Below are 24,155 nucleotides of genomic sequence, written 5' to 3' on the forward strand. Positions count from 1 at the left end.
TGTACTGCACACATGGAGCTCCTAGCTCCCAGGCTCATAAACATCCCGGCTATTCCACTAGCAGAGAGACTGGGCTCTGGCCACAGCTAAGTGGCTCACACTATACCAGCCCACTCCTCCGCCTCGGAATTGCACAACACTTGGAGGGAGATGTTTCCAGGCACCAACCATTGCCTTGGCTTTGAGCCAGAACACCACTTTCCGACGGTGGCAGTGAGCAACAGAGCACAGCAGCCCTGCTGAGCAAAGGGGCGGAGGTCAGAGTTTGGGTTAGCTAACGCCACAGGCATCTGCATGGCCCTGGACAGTAAGGAGGCATCAGAAGGGAAAGGCCCCAGAGGGTACGAGGTAGGGGCGCTGCAAGTCCTTGGCTGAGGGACAGGCACAAATCAAGGCCACCCAAGCCTTAACAGAGAGCTGCTGCTAAGGAGGAGTGAGCTGAACAGAGATACTGAAGGTCAAGCTGAGGCGAGGTACTGAAATTCTCACCAGACCAGGGTGCAGGAACCTCATGCAAGAGCACTATCCAGAGAAATAATTCTCAAACAGGGCAATTCTGTCCCCCAAGAGAGATTTCAGCAATGACTGGAGACACTACTGGTTGTTACAACAAGAGGGAGCTTTCGGCAGTAGTGGGTAGAGGCCACAGATGCTGTTCAACATCTTGCAATGCACAGAGCAGCCTCTCCATCCCGAAAAAGAATTACCTAGTCCTAAATGTCAAGTGCTACCCAGGTTGAGAAACCCTACACTAAAAAAGAGTTACTCTAAACTTGTCCAAGAAAAAATTTAAAACAAGCACTACTACCTAACAAGGCCCACAAACAGCACGTGGTTTGAATCTTGAGTCCCATCAAGTTAGAGAAGCTTGGAAAACACCTGAAAATTTCTAAAGTTATGCCCTAATAAAGCATTAAAAACAGATGTATGCGTTCAGCTAGTTAATATGCTACCAGAGTAAAATTCAATACTTTTTAGAATTATCAGAAGGCAGACATATAGCACTCAAAATGTCCAGAATGAAAAATCTTAGACACGTAAGAAAGAAAATGTAACTCAGGGCAATAAAGAAAGCATTCTTTATACCAAATCCCTCAAATATATAATAAAAGCAAATCCAAGTAGGCGCAAACATTGGATTCTAAGATTTACAGAAACAAGCATAAATATACTCAAAGGGTTAACATATTCAAAGAAACTGAGGGGAAATATGAGTAAACAGATTGAGATTTTCAGTAAAAACAAGTGTAAAGTTTTTGTTTTTTGAGACAGAGTCTTGCTGACTGAGTGGCTGGGATTACAGGCATCTGCCATCATGCCTGGCTGATTTTTATATTTTTAGTACAGACTGGGTTTCACCATGTTGGCCAGGGTAAAAAAAAAAGTGGGGGCGGGGGGGCCCAATAAACGCTTTAAAGCTCTAATACTGAAATGAGAAAGAAAAGGGAAAAAAAAAATCACTGGCTGGGCTTACTAGCAGTTTAAAGACAATAGAGAAGACTGAACAAAAGGGAAAAAGACTGATTGTCCTATAAGAAAATCTCAAACAGTTTAATATTGACATAAGATGAGTACAATTAAAAAAAGAGTGTGAGAATAAGTAAAAAAAAAAGTAAAAAAAAATATGTAATGGTTAAATATTTCCTAAATGATACAAAAATGAAAACAAAAAAAACAAAGATCTAAGAAGCTCAGCAAACTCCGAAAAGCATAAATACCAAGCAAATTATATCTAGGATCATTATCAATATTCTAAAAAATCAGTATCAAAGAGAGAAACAACAACAAGAAAACATAGAAACATTATATACAAGGTAAGAAAGATACAAATGATGGCTAACTTCTTATCAGAAACAATGAAAGCCAGGTGTCAATGAACAACACCTTTGAGGGAAGAGGGGCAGATACCACCATCACCCAGAATTCAACATCCAGCACCCATGTACTTCAAAAGAAAAAAAAATTCAGATTAAAAAACAAAATGAGCGAATTCATCATCAGCAGAGCTATACTATATGAAATGTTGGCCAGGAACAGTGGCTTACACCTGTAATCCCAGCAATTTGGGAGGCCAAGGCAGGCGGATCACTTGAGGTTAGGAGTTCAAGACCAGCCTGGGCGACATGGCAAAACCCCATCTCTACTAAAAATACAAAAATTAGCCAGGTGTGGTGCCACACACCTATAACCCCAGCTACTCAGGAGGCTGAGGCAGGGGAATCACTTGAACCCAGGAGGCGGAGGTTGCAGTGAGCCAAGATTACAGCACCGCATTCCAGTGTGGGTGACAGAGTAAGACTCTGTCTCAAAAAAAAAAAAAAGAAAAGAAAGAAATACTAATAGATGGTTTACATGCTGAAAAGAAATTATACCAAATGGACACCTGGAGCTAAGGGAAGGAATGAAGAGCACCAGGAATAGTAACTCAATGGGTAATGTAAAACCTAGTGTTTTTGTCTTCTTTACTGTACGGTGGTAAAGGTGAGGGGACAGTAAATACAAATAAACCTTAAGCACAAATGAATCTAATAAGAAACTTTAAATACAAGTCAATCCAGTAAGTCAGAATGCAAAAAGTTCATGACTACAGAGAAAAAGAAATGAACTCTCATAACTGGAGATTTTAACTTCTCTCCCTTCTTCTCTCCCTCTCCTCCACTCTCTTTCTCTCTCTCTCTTACACACACACACACACACACACACACACACACACACACGGAGTATATTTGTTTCTACCCAAAGGCATGATTATCTAAACAGATACTCTAAGGAATCAACCAAAAATTACTGCAACTTAACACACTGTAGCAAGGTTTCAGGAAACAAAGCAAAAATACAAAACTTAATTGTATTTCTATATACTAATAACAAATAGTAAGTGAAAATTTTTTAAAAAATTATTTATGACCAGGAGCAATGGTTCACTCCTGTAATGGCAGCACTTTGGGAGGCCAGGGTGGGTGGATCACCTGAGGTCAGGAGTTCGAGACCAGCCTGGCCAACGTAGTAAAATCCCGTATCTACTAAAAATACAAACCTTAGCCGGGTGTGGCGGCACGAATCTGTAATCTCAGCTACTCAGGAGGCTGAGACGGAGGTTGCAGTGAGCTGAGATTGCGCCACCACACTCCAGCTTGGGCAACAGAGTGAGACTGTCTCAAAAAAAAAGTAAAATAAACAAACACCCTTTATAACAGTACAAATGCTACTTTGAATTGCAGCATACTTTTCTAAATGCTAAGGAATAAAAATATAACAAAAGATCTTTAAGACCTCTTTCCTAACAATTACAAGGACAGTTAAAGATCTAAGGCTTGGAGTGAGCCTCATGCCTGTAATCCCAACACTTTGGCAGGCCAGGCTGGGAGGATCTATTGAGCTCAGGAGTTCAAGACCATCCTGGGCAACACAGTGAGACTCCACCTCTACTTAAAAAAAAAAAGAAGTTGGCTGGGCATGGTGGCCCACATCTGTAATCTCAGCACCTTTGGGGGGCTGAGGCAGGTTGGATCATGAGGTCAAGAGATGGAGACCATCCTGGACAATGTGGTAAAATCCCATCTCTATTTAAAAAATACAAAAATTAATTGGGCATGGTGATGTGTGCTGGTAATCTCAGCTACTCAGGAGGCTGAGGCAGGAAAATCACTTCAACCCAGAAGGAGGAAGTTGCAGTGAGCTGAGATCACACCACTGCCCTCCAGCCTGCCTCAAAAAAAAAAAAAAAAAAAAAAAAGTGTAAAAAGATCTAGATAAATGAGGAATAGGTAAATACACCATTTTCTTACACTGGAAATCTAAATAATGTTAAGATTTTTTAGAAATCTTATAACGTTTAGGCCCACATCTAAATAATGTTAAGGCCCATTCTGTCTAAGTCCTGTAAATTCAATGCAATTCCAACACATAACCCAACAGTTTCCTGTAAAACTTGCAAAGCTGATTCTAAAATCTATGTGAAAATGCAAGAGAATTAGAATAGCCAAAACAATCATAAAAGTAAAACAGGTTGGGTAACTTTCACTGTTTGATTTATAAGGCTATAGTAATTAAGATAATTTGCCATGAAGAAAGGATAGATTCTATCCACCTGACTATTATAGTAAAACAAAAGAAAATATAGATCAACAAAACAATAGAAGATCAAGAAACAGAGTCACACATAAATGGCCATTTAATCTACAACACTGTTTCCAACTGAATTCAATGGGGAAAGAGTAGTCTTCAAGTTCTTAACAGGAAACTGGCTCTGAGAAGTGAATGCACTTCTCTAAGATTTTACAGCTTAGAAAATGACAACACTGGCTGGGCGTGGTGGCTCAGGCCTGTAATCCCAGTACTTTGGGAGGCAGAGGCGGGCAGATCACGAGGTCAGGAGATCGAGACCAGCCTGGCCGATATGGAAAAACCCCGTCTCTACTAAAAAACTACAAAAATTAGCTGGGCGTAGTGATGCATGCCTATAATCTCAGCTACTTGGGAGGCTGAGGCAGAAGAACCGCTTGAACCTGGGAGGCAGAGATTGCAGTGAGCCAAGATCCCATCATTGCACTCTAGCCTGGGCAACAAGAGGGAAACTCTATCTCCAAAAAACAAAAACAAAAAAATGACAACACTGAGATATGAACCCAGGTCTGACTGCTCTGAGTCCATGATTGGTCTCAGAGTGCACACCTGCCAATCTCTACTTGACAATCTACCACTACAAGACTTCATGGAGTCTTCTACAAAGTGCCTAGACACCTGGGGTCTCTTGCGTATGAGATTCCCAGACAAGATGGTAGGACACTCGAGGCTGATAAATACCTACCAGGCTTAAGGTTTAGACATACAAGTCCAAAGGAGTCATTCACCAATGGGGGAGATTAAACCTGCAACCCATGCCAGGCGCGGTGGCTCATGCCTGTAATCCTAGTACTTTGGAAGGCTGAGGCAGGCAGACTGCCTGAGCTCAGGAGTTCGAGACCAGCCTGGACAGTAAGAAAGAGTCCTGCCTCTACTAAAATGCAAAAAATTAGCCAGGCTTGGCAGCATGCGCCTGTAGTCCCAGCTACTTGGGAGGCTGAGGCAGGAGAATTGCTTGAACCTGGGAGGCAGAGGTTGCAGTGAGCCGAGATTACGGCACTGTACTCCAGACTGGGTGACAAAGTGAGACTCCATCTCAAAAAAAAAAACAAACCTGCAATCCATATGCTATCTCTGTGAACTGGAAGGTCTTAGTTATTAAGCATAAAATTAAGCTGAACATGCATTTGAGGTCTGTTAGTATCACACAGGAGCATTTAAAATTTCCCCACAGCAATTAAATCAGAATGTTTAGGGGAAGAGTCCAGGCACCAGTGTTATTTTAAAAATTTCCTCTTGTGACTACAACAAAGAGCAGTTTGAGAAACACTGAACTAAAGCATTTTCTTCCAGTTTGCACCCACACCCCAATGAAGGCAATAAAATTATCAGATGGTGGGACGCATCTGACACTCATAATTCTCCAGCAGCAGGAAATTTCCTCTTGGAAAAATCCAAACGAAACAAGCCCTCCCTCCTGAACTTGCTTTCTTAGCTCAAACTCCAAGCTATGGAAAGTTAACACGGATCCTCTTAGCTATTCCCTAGCAAACCAGAAGATGGACAAATTGTCCCTTGATGAGATTAATGTCTCACAAAATGCCCAGGTAAGATTCAAGTTCACATCAGAAGTACAACCAAAAAATGGGAGAGAAAAGTTTTTGAAATGAAACTTCTAACATATTATAGACAGTGTAAGAAGCACTACTGGTTCATTCTTATTTTGTCAGAAGCTTAGAAAACGGCATAGAAGAGGAAGTCCAACCAAAGAATAACGTGTCCAGGGCAATAACTCTACTTCCATACACACCACAGTTTCACTTTGACTACACTCTCAAGAGGCTCCCTTCACGTCTGCAGAAAGGAAACGTATCTACAGACTCACGGGCAAAAGATTAGTTTGAGCCATATGAAATTGCTGGTTTTGTAAAAAGACTCAAAGGAGTTGAATATATGTATTTTTTTTTAAAGACAGTCTTGCCCTGGAGTACAGTGGCATGGATCTCAGCTCACTGCAACCTCTGCCTCCTGGGTTCAAGCAATTCTCAAGCCTCAGCCACTCGAGTAGATGCAATCACAGTACAGATGGGGTTTCACCATGTTGGTCAGGCTGGTCTCGAACTCCTGGCCTCAAGTGATCCACCCACATCGGCCTCCCAAAGTGTTGGGATTACAGGTGTGAACCACCGCGCCTGGCTGTGAATATCTATAATTTGATACTATTCAGTCTACATATAAAGCAATACAGAGTCTACAGTGAAATAAAATAAGCTTTAAATAAAAGCAAAATTCTGTTTTAAATCTATGAACACAACACTGATGGCTCAGATGCTGACAAAATTTCTTATCAATTGTCTTTCTACATCCACTGAGAAAACTCAGAGGGAGGGACAAGAAGACTGGGATGCAGGTGGAGAGCTACAGAGGGCTGCAATCTTCTCACCAACAGCACATGATGGTGCATTTATTTTTTTAAATCAGGTTCTACTTATGGCACAGGGTGGTGGACATGACCCGGGAAAGGTGCACAAGCCCAGTCTCTCTGTGCATTATGGGAGGGCGCCTTCTACTTCCTACTTAGTTTATAGTAGAGGAGGCTGTCTGCTGCTCTGACCACTGACCTGAAAATATACCTGACCCATTGCAATGCCAGGAAAAGAAAAGAAAAAGATCAAGGCTGGGCACAGTGGTACACACCTGTAATCCAGAACTTTGAGAGGTCAAGGCAGGCAGATCACTTCAGGTCAGAAGTTCAAGACTAGCCTGGCCAACATGGTGAAACTCCATCTCTGCTAAAAATACAAAAATTAGCTGGGTATGGTGGCACATGCCTATAATCCCAGCTACTTGGGAAGCTGAGGCATGAGAATCACCTGAACCTGGGAGGCGGATGTTGCACTGAGCTAAGATCACGCCACTGCACTCCAGCCTGGGTGACAGAGCAAGACTTCATCTGGAAAAAAAAAAAAAAAAAAAAGCCAGCCAGTCACAGTGGCTCACACCTGTAATCCCAGTGCTTTCGGAGGCCAAGGCAGGTGGATCATGAATTTAGGAGATCAAAACCATCTTGGCGAACACAGTGAAACACCATCTCCACTAAAAATATAAAAAATTAGCTGGGTGTAGTGACACGCACCTATAGTCCCAGCTACTCAGGAGGCTGAGGCAGGAAAATCGCTTGAACTTGGGAAGCGGAGGCTGCAATGAGCTGAGATAGTGCCACTGCACTCCAGCCTGGGTGAAAGAATGAGACTCCATCTCCAAAAAAAGCTAGGTATGGTGGCTCACACCCAAAATCCTAGCATTCTAGGATGTCAAGGCAGGAAGATCCCTTGAGCCCAGGAGTTCAGAGTTCAAGACTAGCCTGGGCAACACAGGGAGACCCTGTCTAGAAGAAAAGAAGAAGAAGAAAGAAGAAAGAAGAAGAAGGAGGAGGAGGAGGAGAAAGGGGAAGGGAGAGGGGGAGGAGGAGGGAGAAGGAGGAGGAGGAGGAGGAGGGAGGAGGAGGAAAAAATGATCAAGAGGAGAGGGTTCTCAAATGAAAGGATTAAAAGAAACAGGAATCCTTCCCCCAGATAGATGAAGAGTATCTGATAATATGAACTCTAGATGGAGTATCCAAGGGAATACATACATGTATTCCTCATGTATCCAGGGAATACATTCCCTCGATACAGGAACTATGCCTTTTCCCCCAAGTTACAGAATTCTAAAAAGGGAACCACACCGTATCGCTTAAATGGTTAAACAATACACTTAAGATAACTACAAATATTTCTCAAAACAGAAAACTATAGAAAGCACCCCTTTGAGATACACTGCACACACATATTCCATATTTTCTTCTAGGACAGATCTGTAATTAATGATAAAGGGAAACTAGAAAGTCTGCAGGGACTCAACACACCTTAGAAGGTGGAACACGAAGGACAGACAGATACATTACCTCAAACTATCCTTCGGAGTAACTCTAAAGAGAAGGAAGACAGGCAGCTTTATGCAGAATAAAATGTTTTACCAAACTTACTCAATTCTGCAAAAAAGTCTGCAAACAGCAGAGAGGAGCGCCAGGAGGCTCAGGGACTGCTGTGGCTTTACCAGGCATTCAGGACAAGCCAGTCCAACATCAAAATCCACAACTCAAAAGCCAGCCCATGGCAGGAACCACCATGGTTCTTCAAACTAGACACAAAGTCAGGAAATCTTGAGCTAATTAGGCCACAGATCTTAAGGAAAAATCTCTATGCCTAATGTATTTTATAATATGAAAGCTGAAATGACAAGTGCATCCTGATGAATGAAACTGTCCTCCATTCTTTTGTAGGTCTATTGACATTTAGCATTCAGGCTCAGATCCATCCAGGCCTTAAGCCAAGGTAAGCATGGGCAAATGGGAGGTCCAGTCTCACTGGTGGCTGGGGCTAGAGATCTTCAGCTATCCTTAATCCTGACTCAGTTTGACTAAAGGGACCATCTTCCTCCAACATGGCCCCAATTCACATGCTCTAAGCTACAGAAGTAACCCCTTGAGACCTAAAGATAAACACATTCTCTGTTTCTGGATCCCAGATGGCTAAAAAGTAAAAACAGGAGATAAGGCACTGTTGTCACTGCTGAGTTATACAGACTCATGCTGGGAATATGACTTATGACTGACAACATTCTAACATGAGCGAGTACGATGTTCAGCACACTATTGCCATGAGGAGCCCATACTCTTAATGCTAATCTGTTGACCTCACTTAAAATACAGCCTGTGCTGCACAGCCTCTTTATTTGGTAAAAGTTACAAGAAATAACACAGAGTTCTGAGGAACCTGAACAAACCACCGTGAGCCATTTCAACAGACCACCCTTGGAGCCAGCAATCCAAGTTCAAACCAGTTGTGATTCATAAAAACGTCTCATTTAGTTCTCAAGTTAAACAGACAAATTATTAAAGAATAAGTGGGAATGTAAATGGCGTGGCCACTGTGAAAAACAGTATGGTGTTTCCTCAAAAAATTAAACATAGAATTACCATGTCATCCAGCAACTCCACCTCTAAAATACATACTCAAAAGTACTAAAAGGACTCAGGCTGGGCATGGTGGCTCATGCCTGTAATCCCAGAACTTTGTGAGGCTGAGGCAAGCAGATCACGAGGTCAGTAGTTTGAGATTAGTCTGGCCAATATGGTAAAACCTCATCTCAAGCCTGTAATCCCAGCACTTTGGGAGGCCGAGGTGGGTGGATCATGAGGTTAAGAGATCGAGACCATCCCGGTCAACATGGTGAAACCCCATCTCTACTAAAAATACAAAAAATTAGCTGGGCATAGTGGTGCGTGCCTGTAATCCCAGCTACTCAGGAGGCTGAGGCAGGAGAATTGCCTGAACCCAGGAAGCAGCGGTTGCGGTGAGCCGAGATCGCGCCATTGCACTCCAGCCTGGGTAACAAGAGCGAAATTCTGTCTCAAAAAAAAAAAAAAAGAAAACCTCATCTCTATAAAAATACAAAAATTACCTAAGCATGGTGGCAGGTGCCTGTAATCCCAACTACTCGAGAGGCTGAAGCAGGAGAATCACTTGAACCTGGGAAGCAGAGGTTGCAGTGAGCCGAGATCATGCCACTGCACTCCAGTCTGGGCAACAGAGCAAGACTCAGTCTCAAAAATAAGAATTAAAAGAATTAAAAATAAAAGCTAGGACTCAAGGAGATAGCTGTACATTCATGTTCATAGCAGCATTGTTCACAATAGCTAAAAGGCAGAAATAACCCAAATGTCCAGTGACAGATGAATGGATAAACAAAATGTGGCATATCCAAGCAGTGGAATATTATTCAGCCTTTCAAAGGAATTCAATTCTGGCATGTAATACAGCACAGATAATCCCTGAAGACATTATGCTGTATGAAGTGAGCCAGACACGAATAACAAATGCTGTATGATTCTACTTCTCTGAAATATTCAGAGTCATCAAATTCACAGAGCTGGAGAACAGAAGGGTGATGGGTGTGGAGAGAGGATAGTGGGGAATCAGTGTCTAATGGGTACAGAGTTTCCATCTGGGAAGATGAACAAATTCTGTCCATGGATGGTGGGGTTGGGAGGCACAATGATGTGAATGTACTTGATGCCAATGAACTACCGAACACTTAAAAAGAGTTAAAATAGTTTGGGCGTGGTGGTTCATGCCAGTAATCCCAGCACTTTGGGAGGCCAAGGCGGGCGGATCACCTGAGTTTGGGAGTTCGAGACCAGCCTGACCAACATGGAGAAACCCCATCTCTAATAAAAACACAAAAAAATCAGCCAAGCATGGTGGCACATGTCTGTAAACCCAGCTACTTGGGAGACCGAGGCAGGAGAATAGCTTGAACCTGGGATGCAGAGGTTGCAGTGAGCCAAGATCACACCACTGCACTCCAGCCTGGGCAACAGAGTGAGACGCCCTCTCAAAAAAAATCAAAAAAAGGTATATTTTATGTTATGCATATTTTACTACAATAAGAAGAAAATTCCAGATTTTTAGACAACAAATGCTAGAGAAAATGTGGAGAAATAGGAACACTTTTACATTTCTGGTGGGAGTATAAATTAGTTCAGCCATTGTGGAAGACAGTATGGCGATTCCTCCAGGATCTAGAAATAGAAATTGCATTTGACCCAGCAATCCCTTTACCCAAAGGATTATAAATTGTTCTATTATAAGGACACATGCACACGAATGTTCACTGCAGTACTGTTTACAATAGCAAAGACCTGTAACCAACTCAAATGCCCATCCATGATAGATGGGACAAGGAAAATGTGGCACATATACACCATGGAATACTGTGCAGCCGTAAAAAACAATGAGTTCCTGTCCTTTGTAGGGACATAGGTGTTGAACAACGAGAACACATGGACACAGGGAGGGGAGCATCACACACTAGGGTCTATTGTGGAGGCTAGGGGAGGGACAGCAGGGTATGGGTGGGGAGGTTGGGGAGGGATAACATGGGGAGAAATGCCAGGTATAGGTGACGAGGGCATGGAGGCAGCAAACCACATTGCCATGTGTGTACCTATGTAACAATCCTGCATGATCTGCACATGTACCCCAGAACCTAAAGTACAATAAAAAAAAAAGAAAAATTAATGATTAAAAGCCTAAAGTAATTTTACCAAAGCTGTGAAAAAGTAGATAAACAACAAGTCATTTTCATACATCCCACAAGATCATTTAGTACCAAATGATAACAATGGGCTCAGCAGTCATTCCATTTGCAACACCCAACCTGATTTCTGCCAGACTAGAAATTCGGATGTGGGGCCTCAGTGGAAACTCCCAGCATCAAGGAGAGACCTTTCAGAGCCATGCTGCAGAGCCAGCCTCTGCCCCAGGGAAGGAACCCATGTGTGAGGAAGAAGTGTCTTATTTCTTCACCTGGGCATGTTTGCAGATGCAAGGCAGGACATGAGGATATCCATCTTTCCCATGTTTCTGAGATTTCAGGTTAAGTCTTACAGTTTAGCCCAAGTCATTTTTGACCTTGTAAAGAGACAATGCTTCTAAGATAATCAAGCCAGCAAATTAATAACTTTGGGAGATGTTTACATACAGGTAAGCAAATTTGCCAAGGTAGATCAGATTTCCCAAAGGCTGCTTTCCAAAGCATTAGTGGAAAAGAGGAAGGAAAACAGGTGAACAGTATCTCACTTGTACAAAGAGCTGTATTTTACTGAATGACTACTTCAATCTGGACTTTGGTGTAGGGTGCTTTTAAAGTTTGCAAGTGGAGTGTTAGTGAAATTTTTATGAATCTATTAGAAGTCTGATCTTGAAAGACAAAAATCTAGCTAGTTTATAGAAAAACCCAAGTATTTTTCTTTTAAATGGCAGAAGAGAGTACAAGAGAATAACATAGATAAAGATGACAATGATGGTGGTGGTGATGGTGGTGGCGATGCTGGTAATGACAGTGATGACCCCTTCTCTAATGCGTACAAGCCTTGTTGTCATTTTCACGTCAAACACAGGAATCCAGGCATACCTGTTATACTCTACCATAGATAATAAGACATGAGGCCTCCAGGATTCACAGAACTCCAAGACCTACTCCCCGATGTCAAAGAAAGACTTGGGGAGGACACCTGACAGAAGGTCTGCATAAGTGACAACGAGGTAAAAGAAGAATACTTCAAATTTAAATGGCTTAGTTTTATCTTTAAATAAGTATTAAAAATAAAAGGCCTAGGATAAGGCGATATCCAGGGCAGACTTAATGACAAGTTCTTTAGCTCCTGATGCTAGCATCTCTATGGCAACTTCTTTGTAAAGCAACCAGAAATCCTACTCCTTCGGTAACAGTTAAGACCAGGACAAACAACAGTATGATTTATGGCATATCTCAATATAAAACGTACAAATAAAATATCAAATCAGATCTTAATATTACAGCCTGATGAGAAAGAAAATACAGTTGGCCCTCCATATGCAAGGGTTCTGCATCCTGGATTCAACCAACCTGGGGTTGAAAATATTCAAGGGAAACAAAATAGGTGATTGTGTCTGTACCGAACATGCACAGATTTTTTTTCTTGTCACTTTCCCTAAACATTTATTTATAATACCTAATACAAAGTATATTTACATCATATAATGTACAATTTATAATATATAACGTATATTTACCTTGTATTAGGTATTATAAGTAAACCAGGGATGATTTAAAGTACATGGGAGTGCACCCGTTAAAAAAACAACAAAATCATGTCCTTTGCAGCCACATGTATGCAGCTGGAGACCATTATCCTAAGCAAATTAACGCCGGAACCAAAAACCAAATACCAGATGTTCTCACTTACAAGTGGGAGGTAATCATTGGGTACAGACGGACATAAAGATGAGAACAACAGACACAGAGGACTACTAGAGTAGGGAGAAAGGGAATAGGGCAAGGGCTGAAAAACTACTACTACACTCACAGCCTGGGGGACGGGGTCATTCACACCCCAAACCTCAGCAACACACCATACACCCATGGAACAAACTTGCACATATACCTCTGAATCTAAAATAAAAGTTGAAATTATTTTAAATAAATAAATAAAATGCCATATATGGAAGGATGTGAATAGTTATATGCAAATACCATGTCACTTTATATGAGGGACTTAAGCATCCTCTGATTTCTTGTATCCTCAAGAGGTCCTGTATCCGATCCCCCAAGAATACCGAGGGACAACTGTTTAATGTAAAAACTTACTTTGAGGCTGAGCGTGATCACTCATACCTGTAATCCCAACACTTTGGGAGGCCAAGGTGGGCAGATCACTTGAGGTCAGGAGTTCGAGACCACCCTGGCCAACAAGGTGAAAACCCATCTCTACTAAAAATACAAATATTAGCCAGGTGTGGTGGTGCATGCCTCTAGTCCCAGCTACTTGGAAGGCTGAGGCACGAGAATTTCTTGAACCCGAGAGGCAGAGGCTGCAGTCAACCGAGATCACATCACTGCACTCCAGCCTGGGTGACAGAGTGAGACTCTGTCTCAAGAAAAAAAAGAAAAAAAAAAACTTACTTTGAATGAAAACCAACATAAAATAGAAACACTATAAGTCCTCTCCAAAATTGTGAAAAACAATCAAAAATTCAAAGTGTTAGCCCAAACATGCAACTATTTTCTTACAAACCATTGAAAACAACCACAACTAGATTCAGAATATAAAGAAAGCCTGTATTTGATGTGGATTCCATTTGTTTTTCCTCAGTTAAGAAAATTATATTGAATATGACCAAATGGTTCCTTTTAAAAACATCAGAAGTCACTTTCTCGAATACATTCTTTTCTCCTAGATTTAATTTCATAGATCCAATTTCACTGAAGTTGACTTCTGAGTACAACCGTGAGTAAGTGAAGGGTTTAATGAACAGCAACAAAAATTTCCACAAATACAACTGTGAGATTGAGGTAAAGAAACACTGAAAACCAATTTGATATTTTGACTTAGACTTCATTATAAGCGTAGTGTTCTCCAACAGCCTGTTATCTAAGGCAGTACTTTCTACTGCACACCGGAAACATCTTGCATGAAGAAAAAGAACACTGGCCTGATGCAAATAGCAAACTTCTCTAGTAAGGTGTAAATGATTCTATTTACAGAAGTTTTCTCCTTTTTTCTTTTTTTAGAGACAGGGTCTTGCTCTGTCACCCAGGCTGGAGTGCAGTGGCTATTTGTGCAATATTTAATTCATATAACACTTTCCCAGAATGCACCTGATGCTTCAGGTGAGGTACATGTTTAATGCTAAATGTCACTTACCTTCCGATAAATCATATGGCACATGGCTACTCGCAACCTCATCCCAGCACACTGAACATGATAAAAATATAAGTGGTGCAGTATAGCCAAAATAAGGGTGCAAAAAGTCAGCACCGCAGCATAGGCGTATGCTTTGTGCAAAGCCACAGAGTCCATGGGATCATAATGTTCGAAATAATTAATAATTTTTCCCAAAAATATGGGCTGGATTACTTTGGTACTTTCCTAAAAGAAGAAAAAGAAAAGCCTTTAATTAGACATATAGACCACACCATTTTTTCTTTTTTCTTTTTCTTTCTTCAGATGGGGTTTCGCTCTGTCACCCATGCTGGAGTACAGTGGCACAATCCCAGCTCACAGCAGCCTCGAACTCCCTGACTCAAGCAGTCCTCACACCTCAGCCTTCCACGTAGCTGAGACTACAAGTGTACACTACCATGTCCAGCTAATTTTTTTTTTAAGAGACAGGATCCCACTATGTTGCCCAGGCCGGTCTTGAACTCCTAGGCTCAAGTGATCCTCCTACCTCAGCCTCCCAAAGTGCGAGGATTACAGATGTGAGTCACCACACCCAAGCTCATTTTTTCTTAACACAAGCTTTACTTTTATATTTTCAAAATTCAACATTCATCATTAATCTAAAAGAAAAGCAGAACTGTTTCTTCTTTAAGACAAGCTGATAGAAGTTTTCGCCTGAAGCCAATTCTAATTTCAAAAGCAATAATGTTTTAGTATGTTGTTCTTGGTACACTGGTGGGTGCTCAGTATTACAAACAGTGCTTTAAAGCATACTTGGCAAACTACCAAATTAAGTCTTAGCCTAAGGTGACTAAGGAAAAAAGTGGCCCAAGAGGAAAAAGGAATTTGCTTCCATAGGGACACCTCAGCTCTCACCCACTTCCCCTGTACTCTTGACATCACGGCACGTGGGAAAGTTGAGAAGGCTCGTGTACAGGAGGCCACCACTCTTGCCACCTTCTTCACCATTAAGAGACTTTATGAACTGAGATATTGGCACAAACCCAGATCAGAAAATCAAACTCTCCAATCCAATCTGAACTCTACGTGTCAGTAGATATAAGACAACCAAGTCCACCTTCAGTTGGAGTAGAGAAAAGAACCAGGCTTGGGAGGATTCCAGGCTCTTGGTCCCACAGGACATTGCTTAATGTTTCTGCCCCCTAGAAGCTCAGATGTGCCCAGAAGAACTGCCACCTTGGCTCAGGTAGTGCAGAGTCAAAAATTAAACACAGCAGAAATTAAGCTCAAAAGTAATAACATCAGTGGGTCTCTATATCAGCCATACTTTGAAGATCCTGGTTTTGAACAATGTTAATAATCAGCTATTCCCTGAGGCAAAATTAAAATCCCACACAAATGAGCTGGGAGGCATGGGGGCTTACCTTCTGAACAAGACACAGGGAATGAAATTTTAATCCCCAAGATTAAAGGCAAAGTAACAGCAGAATGCAGCTTGAGCCACGGTTTGAGCTAAGCAAAGAGCTTTCCTTTCCTCTTCCTGCCACATGACCACTTCACCCCATAACCTACTCCTCCCTCTAGAATGCCTTCTAAAGGACCCTTCTCCTTCATCAAAGAAAACCAAACACTCATTGCAAATCCAAGTCACCAAAAGTAAACTGTAAAAAACATGGAAAAAAGTAAACAAAGGCCCTTGACATCATTTCCTCTTGACTTCTCCAAAGACAAAATGCAAAAAGTTTGAAAATCTTTCAAGACTTTGACTTGAAACAAAACTTTTCGTTTTAAACAATCTCTCCTTCTTAACAAAGACACGATAAACACCTGACAGGTTTGCTATTGATAGCTGTTTTCTATCTGAAGTGAGGTAAGAAGAACCAATAAAAAACAAAAACAGGCAGAGCATGGTGGCTCACACCTGTGATCCCAGCAGTTTGGGAGGCCGAGATAGACACATCACCTGAGGTCAGAAGTTCGAGACCAGCCTCACCAAAATGGAGAAACCCCATCTCTACTAAAAATACAAATTTAGCGGGCATAGTGGCACATGCCTGCAATCCGAGCTACTCAGGAAGCCAAAGCAGGAGAAGTGCTTGAACCCGGGAGACGGGGGTTGCAGTGAGCCAAGATCCCACCATTGCACTCCAGCCTGGGCAACAAGAGTGAAACTCCATCTCAAAAAAAAAAAAAAAAACTAACACACACTTTCAGCCCAAACAACTAGCACTGGATCTGGATATTTACAGAAGACATTCACACACACACACACACACACACACACACACACACACGCAGACTTCACCAACTGCATTGCCTTCCATGAGGTCATGGAAGTTTTCCCCTATGATACAGAAATCAGAAAATACCATTTAGTTGAAGAATTCAGAATAAGATGATCAGGTATCAAGAACACCTAGGTTCACGGTGTGCCCAATCAGAGGCACTAGGAGTTTGTAGAAGAGCCCCCAGTACAATGGGTCATAACATGGACTGTTTAGAGGTTACTGACATGAAAATCTGGAAGTTTACCCCGCGAACCAAGAAGGCCAAACTGTTCACATGAGCAGCCCCGGCTCAGGAGTGCCAAGGCAACCAGGGCCGCAGCAGACATACCTGGGCTATCAGCCAGAAGCTCAGGGCTAACGCATGCCTTTCGAAATGTTCCTGAAACTTCTCACGGTCCCTGGGAGTCACTGTTGCTGGTTACACACTTTTCCATTTCAGCCTGAGGTGAGTGTGATTCAAATGGCAAGAGGGATGCCCACTCACCAGAGGAAATAACAGATGCAATAAACCCAGCAAAAAGGAATGCAAAAGGAAGGCAAGTCACAACCACCTAATTGTCCAGGTTTCCTTGCTGAGAGACAGCATTTAATAATCCAAGCAAGCAAACAGGCTCACCGGTGAGTAATGCAGGTTTTTGGTCCCTGCCTTCCCTTAGACCTCTCCATCCCATATCTTAGCCCTCAACTAATAAGAAACAAATCAACACAAAGAATACTCATTATCAAAATTATAACTAACCAAGTTTAAACTTTCTGGATATCAGTAACAAGGTCAAAAGTAACTCACATAGCTTCTCCATCTGGGAGACCAACCAATCCATGACCTGGTGAAGAGTCTTTCCACAAACAAGCTAACTATACAGTCCTTACTCCTTCACAGGAATTCTCACCTGTGAAACCACAGAGATTTTTAAGAGTCCAATAGGATACTTCAATGCTCCACACTTCAGGTTCTACCTGAGTCCCAGAGTACTTGAAGGCATATTCTTCTCAATGGAGCATTTGGTACTCAGCCTCCTGACACCTGAGCCCCATCCCATGCTTTCTTGGAGTAACACATTACATGCCTCCACGCTCCTGCTCCCCCATGCACTTCAGATACTCCTTGCCCAACTGCACCATACCTGATCCATGAGAAGGAAAGAAAACACAGGAAATAGAAATGAGCTACCAAAGAAGAACACGTTTGAGTGAAAAATAAAGCAGGCCAGGCACAGAGGCTCACGCCTGTCATTCCAGCACTTTGGGAGGCCAAGGCAGGTGGATCACGAGGTCAGGAGATCGAGACCATCCTGGCTAACACAGGAAAACCCTGTCTCTACTAAAAATACAAAAAAAATTAGCTGGGTGTGGTGGCATATGCCTGTAGTCCCAGCTACTCAGGAGGCTGAGGCAGGAGAATCGCTTGAACCAGGGAGGCAGAGGTTGCAGTAAGTTGAGATTGCGCCACTGCACTCCAGCCTAGAGACAAAGCAAGACTCCATCTCAAAAAAGAAAAATACAAGCAGAAAAGAGTGAGCTGTGGAAAAATGAGTAACAGTTTGGTTTAGAAATGGGAAAACGCAGCGGGTCACAGTGGCTCCCGCCTGTAATCCCAGCACTTTGGGAGGCCAAGGCAAGTGGATCAATCACTTGAGGTCAGGAGTTCAAGATCAGCCTGGCCAATATGGTGAAACCCCATCTCTACTAAAAATACAAAAATTAGCTGGACATGGTGGCTCACACCTGTAATCCCAGCTACCGGGGAGGCTAAGGCGCAAGAATTGCTTGAAGCCAGAAGGTGGAGGTTGCAGTGAGCTGAGATTGTGCCACTGTACTCCAGCCTGGTGCACAGAGCAAGACTCTGTCTCAAAGAAAAGAAATGGGAGAGCAGAGGACAAAAGTAGGGTTGAGAAAGAATCCAGAGATAAGGAAGAAAAAGAGTGAATGGGGAAATAATAACCATTAAGACTCTGGATATACCTGAAGTCCTCCCTGAATCAGTACAGTCCTGACGGCAAATTAAAATCACCTGGGAGACTTCCACGCTCACTGATGCTCAGGACCCATCCCCCAGATTTAGGTTCATGATCAGGGTGGGGCCTGAGTTCCCCATCCCTGGAAGATTCTGGGGTGTAGAAACCAATGCCTATACACATCCCTATCCTCCTCTCCTGCACTATCTCTGTGTCTGAGTCTGGAGGGGCTGGAGACCCGCTGTGAAGAACTTTTAAGACCACAAAGGGCTTTTCATCAGAGCTGCTGCCGTATGTCAGGCTTCTAAGAAAAGCCCTTTGGAAAAACGGATGCTGAGATTTCAGTGATAGAACTAAAACCTTCCATTCTGCACAGCAGGGAAAATTCAATGTTCAGTAAAGACTGTACCTACCAAACAAAAGGATGAATCATAATTTGTTTTTTAACTTTAAACAAAATAGTTTATTTAACTAGTTTGTTTGACTTTAAACAAAATAGTTTGAAAAGACAGTCCCTGCACATTATTGTCTACCCTACAGACAATGTAAACAGCAATGAAAAACACTTTAAATTATTTTCAGAAATCAGATTATGGATAATAGTGTTGATACTGTAAGATAAAATAAACAAATAAGTATGTTGATACCAAGAGCTGGATTAGGCTAGGGAGAAAAAGAACAGATGAAGGGAGAAAAGAGATACAGATGTAAGAGTAAAGAGAGAAGTAAAAACACTAACGTCTTGAATCTGATTTGGAAATACCCACATAAATTCATGATATTTTTATCTTTAAATATAAACATACACATATAAAAGGAGTTAAAGCTGCTAGGAAAAAGAGTTGATTCCACAGCTGTGGCAAAAACTGTTCCAGGAGCCTGAAATATCTTGTCACACCAGAAAATGAGGAAGCTAGCATGATATATACATGCAAAAGACTCAGGACCTGACTTCAATAGACCCCCACTAGCCAAAGATAGCCAAAGCATGGCACAGGGATAATAACTGTAACGATCAGCACATCAGAACCGTTTAAATCCATGAGCTCACAATCATACTCATCAAACCAAACAGAACAAGCAATAACGAAACATCCATTAACTCCAGAGGAACATGCTGGAGAATGTTTTGAAAATCGGTTTTAAAAAGAGTATTTTGAAATTATTTTGAAAATCGGTTTTAAAAAGAGTAGCAAAATTAACCATTTCTCCCGCCTTTCCTATAGGTGTACTGTAACTCGGGGTAACAAAGAGTTGATAATGGCAAAGCTTTTCTTGATGCAATTATTTCAGCTAATAAATGAGGAACTGGAATATCACCACTTTGCAAACTCCTAACAAATTAATGGATCTTAAGCAATGATCATAAATGGCTCCAAATATCACACACACACAATCAAACCTAAGTGAGGTATCTCGAAGTGGTAGGTGGTACACACCCCTGCCTACAAAGTACTCCCGCCAAAAGGGGTGGAGGGAATCAAACCTGAATCACATCAAGCTTCTAGATCTAACTACTACTGACTGGTGGTACCAGACGGACATGTTAAATGACACAGCATGCAGGGATGCAGAGGGCCATGAGAGAGGGAGCGGGGATATTTTGTCAGCCCAATCTAGACCATGGGAATCCATGCAGGACAAGGAACATGGTTTCTTCAATTAAAAAATACACACATGGCCGGGCACAGTGGCTCATACCAGTAATCCCAGCACTTTGGGAGGCCGAAGCAGGTGGATCAAATGAGGTCAGCATCAAGACAAGCCTGGCCAACATGGCGGAACCCCATCTCTACTGAAAATACAAAAATTAGTCAGGCATGGTGACAGACGCCTGTAATCCCAGCTACTCAGGAGGCTGAGCCAGGAGAATCGCTTGAACCCAGGAGGCAGAGGTTGCAGTGAACCAAGATCACACCACTGTACTCTAGCCTGGGCAAAACAGAGCAAGACTCTCTCTCAAAAAAAAAAAAAAAAATACACACACACACACCCGTATCTAAAGGGGACACCGAGCAGGGCTTCATAAAAATCGAAAGTGGTCATGAGTTGATACTTACTGAAGCTGGCTTAGGAGTAGAGGGGAGCTCAGTATCCTATCATATTTTTATATTTTTGGAAAGATCCCAGCTCTTTGGGAGGCTGAGGCAGGCAGATCACAAGGTCAGGAGATCAAGACCATCCTGGCTAACACGGTAAAACCTCATCTCTACTAAAAATACAAAAATTAGCTGCATGTGGTTGCATACGCTTGTAATCTCAGCTACTTTGGAATGGCTTGAACCCAGGAGGCAGAGGTTTCAGTGAACCAAGATCATGCCACTGCACTCCAGCCTGGGTGACAGAGCAAGACTCCGGCTCAAAAAAAAGTCTAAGAAAGAAAACACCACGTGAGGTTTGGGCATGGCCCTCATGTCAGACAGCTGACCAAAAAATGTACCATTGGAATTATTAAAAACACATCTAATTTCTCAGAAAAACATTTAGATAGTCTTCAACTATCCAAAATAGAAAGACCAGCAAAGAGCATAGATTTGAGTGGAGAGGGTCATGGTTCGGCTCACACAGAGGATTCCCAAGTTCCTCCTGGCCCCCTGCAGGCTGTAAGTAGGTGGAGACTTGTTCAGTCTCCATCACTGTCACCATGGAGGTGCACACAGGGACTGGTGTGCTGGAAACTCACAGGCTGCATCTGCCTGTAAGAACACCGTGTTCACCATTAGACTAGTACTTGTTTCTCTGAGCATTACAATCATTCCTCAACTCTCAGAGGACAGGGGTTTGCATTACTTTGAAATTACAACCACAAAGACTCTTCCTGCTGGTGCCACCAGTAGTTCCCAGGGAAGACCCTGCTTGCATTCTGTTTGGTTAAGAATATATAGGCTAGGGAGTTATGGATCTGCACAGTTGTTCTGTAACCAGAGGAAGTAACTATTTATGCCTAGTGTTCCATTATTGGAACGCTAAGCTTGTGAGAGTTATTTATATCCTACTGCTCAAGGTCATTGCCAAGATCTGATTTTTTTAAAAAAATTGGCAACCTCCAACATAAATGGGTTAAAAAAGGCCTGAAGGTCATCACAGAAGCTTTTAACAAAATGCTAGGTTGAGTTTAGAGCTTCCACTATCTAAAATTCAAAGTCCAACAAACAGCATAGACACAAGACCAAAAAATAAAAACCATCTTCATAAAATCAGCTGTAAAACTAACATTTGTTCTAACTCCATTATTTTATTTTTTGGAGGGGGAACAGGGTCTTGCTCTGTCACCCATGCTGGAGTGCAGTGGCGCAATCATAGCTCACTAAAGGCTGGAACTCCTAGGCTCAAGTAATCATCCTCTGGGGTAATAACCCCAAAATGCTGGGATTACAGGTATAAGCCACCCACTCCTGGTCAATATCTAGCCTTAATGATTGAAAACCCAAAACAGCACCTGAAATGCTTTTGAGATGTAACACTCACTACCTTCATCATCCGAAATTATTTCTCCAACTTCTCCAAAACAGCAAAGTGTCAATCTGCAAGTCTGGGACAACAAGAGTATTTGTATTAGAATTCAGGCTGCTTTTCACTGCCAGAAGGAAGAGGGGAAAAAAAAATCCAAGGATTACCTCGAGTTGAGCTGGGAAGAGCTTTAGCTCCCTGAACTTCACCGCACTGGAACTAAAAGTTCTACCACTTACTATGTTAATGACACAAAGTTAAAATGAGCATCATCTGCTGCGCATGGTGGTTCATGCCTGTAATCCCAGCACTTCAGGAGGCCAAGGTGGGTGGATCACTGGAGGTCAGAAGTTTGAGATCAGCCTGGCCAACATGGTAAAACCCCATCTCTACTAAAAATATAAAAATTAGCCGGGGGGTGTCAGACACCTGTAATCACAGCTTCTCGGGAAAATGAGGCAGGAGAATTGCTTGAACCTGGGAGGTGGAGGTTGCAGTAAGCTGACATCGCGCCATTGCACTCCAGCCTGGGCAACAAGAGCAAGACTTTGTCTCAAAAAAAGAAAGAAAAAAAAGAGCATCATCCACTAGTCACCATGCTCATCTAAAGAATATTGACTACTGTCTAATCTTACACCGTAAGCCACCAAGACATTGATATAAACACAGGACCAACAAGTGCGGTCTTGTGAAAAGCCAGGCTCCACTTTCTATCAGCGGCGCCTGCCACCAGCACTGTACGGGTCCATCTTAATACCTTAGCCTGCCACCCTAATACCGGGGGCCCACCTTGCTAGTGGGAGGGTCCAAATACAAGGACAGAAGAGCTGTCCCCATACTAGTGACTGATCTGGAGTCCTCATCTTTCCAAGCTAACTGTACAACTACTTCACGATTCAAGCCAAGGGCTTCTAAAACTGCAGAGATACCATTGCTCTGCAGGAAACCAGGTGCCTTTCAGGGAACTTGATGTCTCCCCAGACTATCAGTCAGCGTCATGACCATGCAAGACCACAAGCTTCCCCTCATCTGTCTGAGGAGGAGACAACTGGGAATGGTGTCTTCACAGCATGGACGTGGAGCTTGGGTCAGCAGGGCTGCCACGCCTGGTACATTTGGAGGGTGGTACTCAGTGGGAGACAATTTTCTAAAGGATTCTTGGTCAGCTAAACACAGTGGCTCACGCCTGTAATCGCAGCACTTTGGGAGAGCAAGGTGTGCCAATGGCTTGAGCTCAGGAGTTCTAGACTAGCCTGGGCAATGAGGCAAAACGTCGTCTCTACTAAAAATACAAAAAATAAGCCAGGCGTGGTGCATGCCTATAGTCACAGCTACTCAGGAGGCTGAGGCAGGAGGATTGCTTGAGCCCGGGGAGATGGAGGTTGCAGTGAGCTAAGATCACACCACTGGACTCCAGCCTGAGTGACAGAGTGAGACCCCCTCCTCAAACAAAAATTTTTTTTAAAACAAAGGGTTCCTGGTCAACCTGAAGGTACCTTGGTGCTCTGACCTGGCCAGCACCCCAGCCATTCTCTAGAACATCACCTGACTTTCCAGACCGAAGGGATGTAGGGTAACTTATAAGGAACCTAGGGTAACTTATAATCCTCAATCTGATTTCCCACAGCCATGCTCCACTGCTCCAGGAAGCTCTTAGCATCTGACTCATCCCCAGGCCAACTTCAAGAAGCATGTGCTAGAGACCCTGAATAGAGTTCTCAAGACACTTTTATGAGAGTCTGGAGATGGTTAGGGCCCTAAGTCAGCATGCCTGAGACTAGATCTGGGCTTTGTCACTTAGGCTTCATGTAGTCCTGGGCACATTACATAACTACATGGCACCCAGTGTCCTCTTCCCGAAAGTAGGGGTAAAAAGAATGCCTTCTGACTGAGCATGGTGATTCATGCCTGTAATCCCAGCACTTTGAGAGACCAAGGCGGGAGAACTATTTGAGCCCAGGAGTTCAAGACCAACCTGGGCAACATAGCAAAACAAAAAATACAAAAATTAACCAGGCATGGTGGCGCACACCTGTGGTCCCAGCTACTGAGGAGGATTGCTTGAGCCCAGGAGGCCAAGGCTGCAATGAGCTGAGATCGCACTACTGCACTCCAGCCTGGGCAACA

At 42.8% G+C, this 24,155-nt stretch overlaps 1 protein-coding gene across 7 annotated transcripts in view; it reads right to left on the reverse strand.

Moving 5' to 3' along the window:
* ABCC4 (ATP binding cassette subfamily C member 4 (PEL blood group)) overlaps nt 1-24,155 on the reverse strand; it is a 291,898-nt gene that overhangs the window by 204,626 nt on the left and 63,117 nt on the right. For 5 of the 7 annotated variants that reach the window (XR_008475284.2, XM_078367131.1, XM_054242467.2 and 2 more), the window contains exon 4: nt 14,357-14,581. The exons of the other annotated variants lie outside the window; for them this stretch is intronic. Coding sequence is in view for 4 of the 5 variants with exons in the window: in XM_078367131.1 (XP_078223257.1) it covers nt 14,357-14,581 (225 nt within the window). In the remaining variant the exon portion in view is untranslated. The remainder of the gene's footprint in view (nt 1-14,356; nt 14,582-24,155) is intronic. 7 annotated transcript variants of the gene reach the window in all.

Source organism: Callithrix jacchus, chromosome 1, assembly GCF_049354715.1.
Source record: "Callithrix jacchus isolate 240 chromosome 1, calJac240_pri, whole genome shotgun sequence".
Taxonomy (NCBI): Eukaryota; Metazoa; Chordata; class Mammalia; order Primates; family Cebidae; genus Callithrix; species Callithrix jacchus.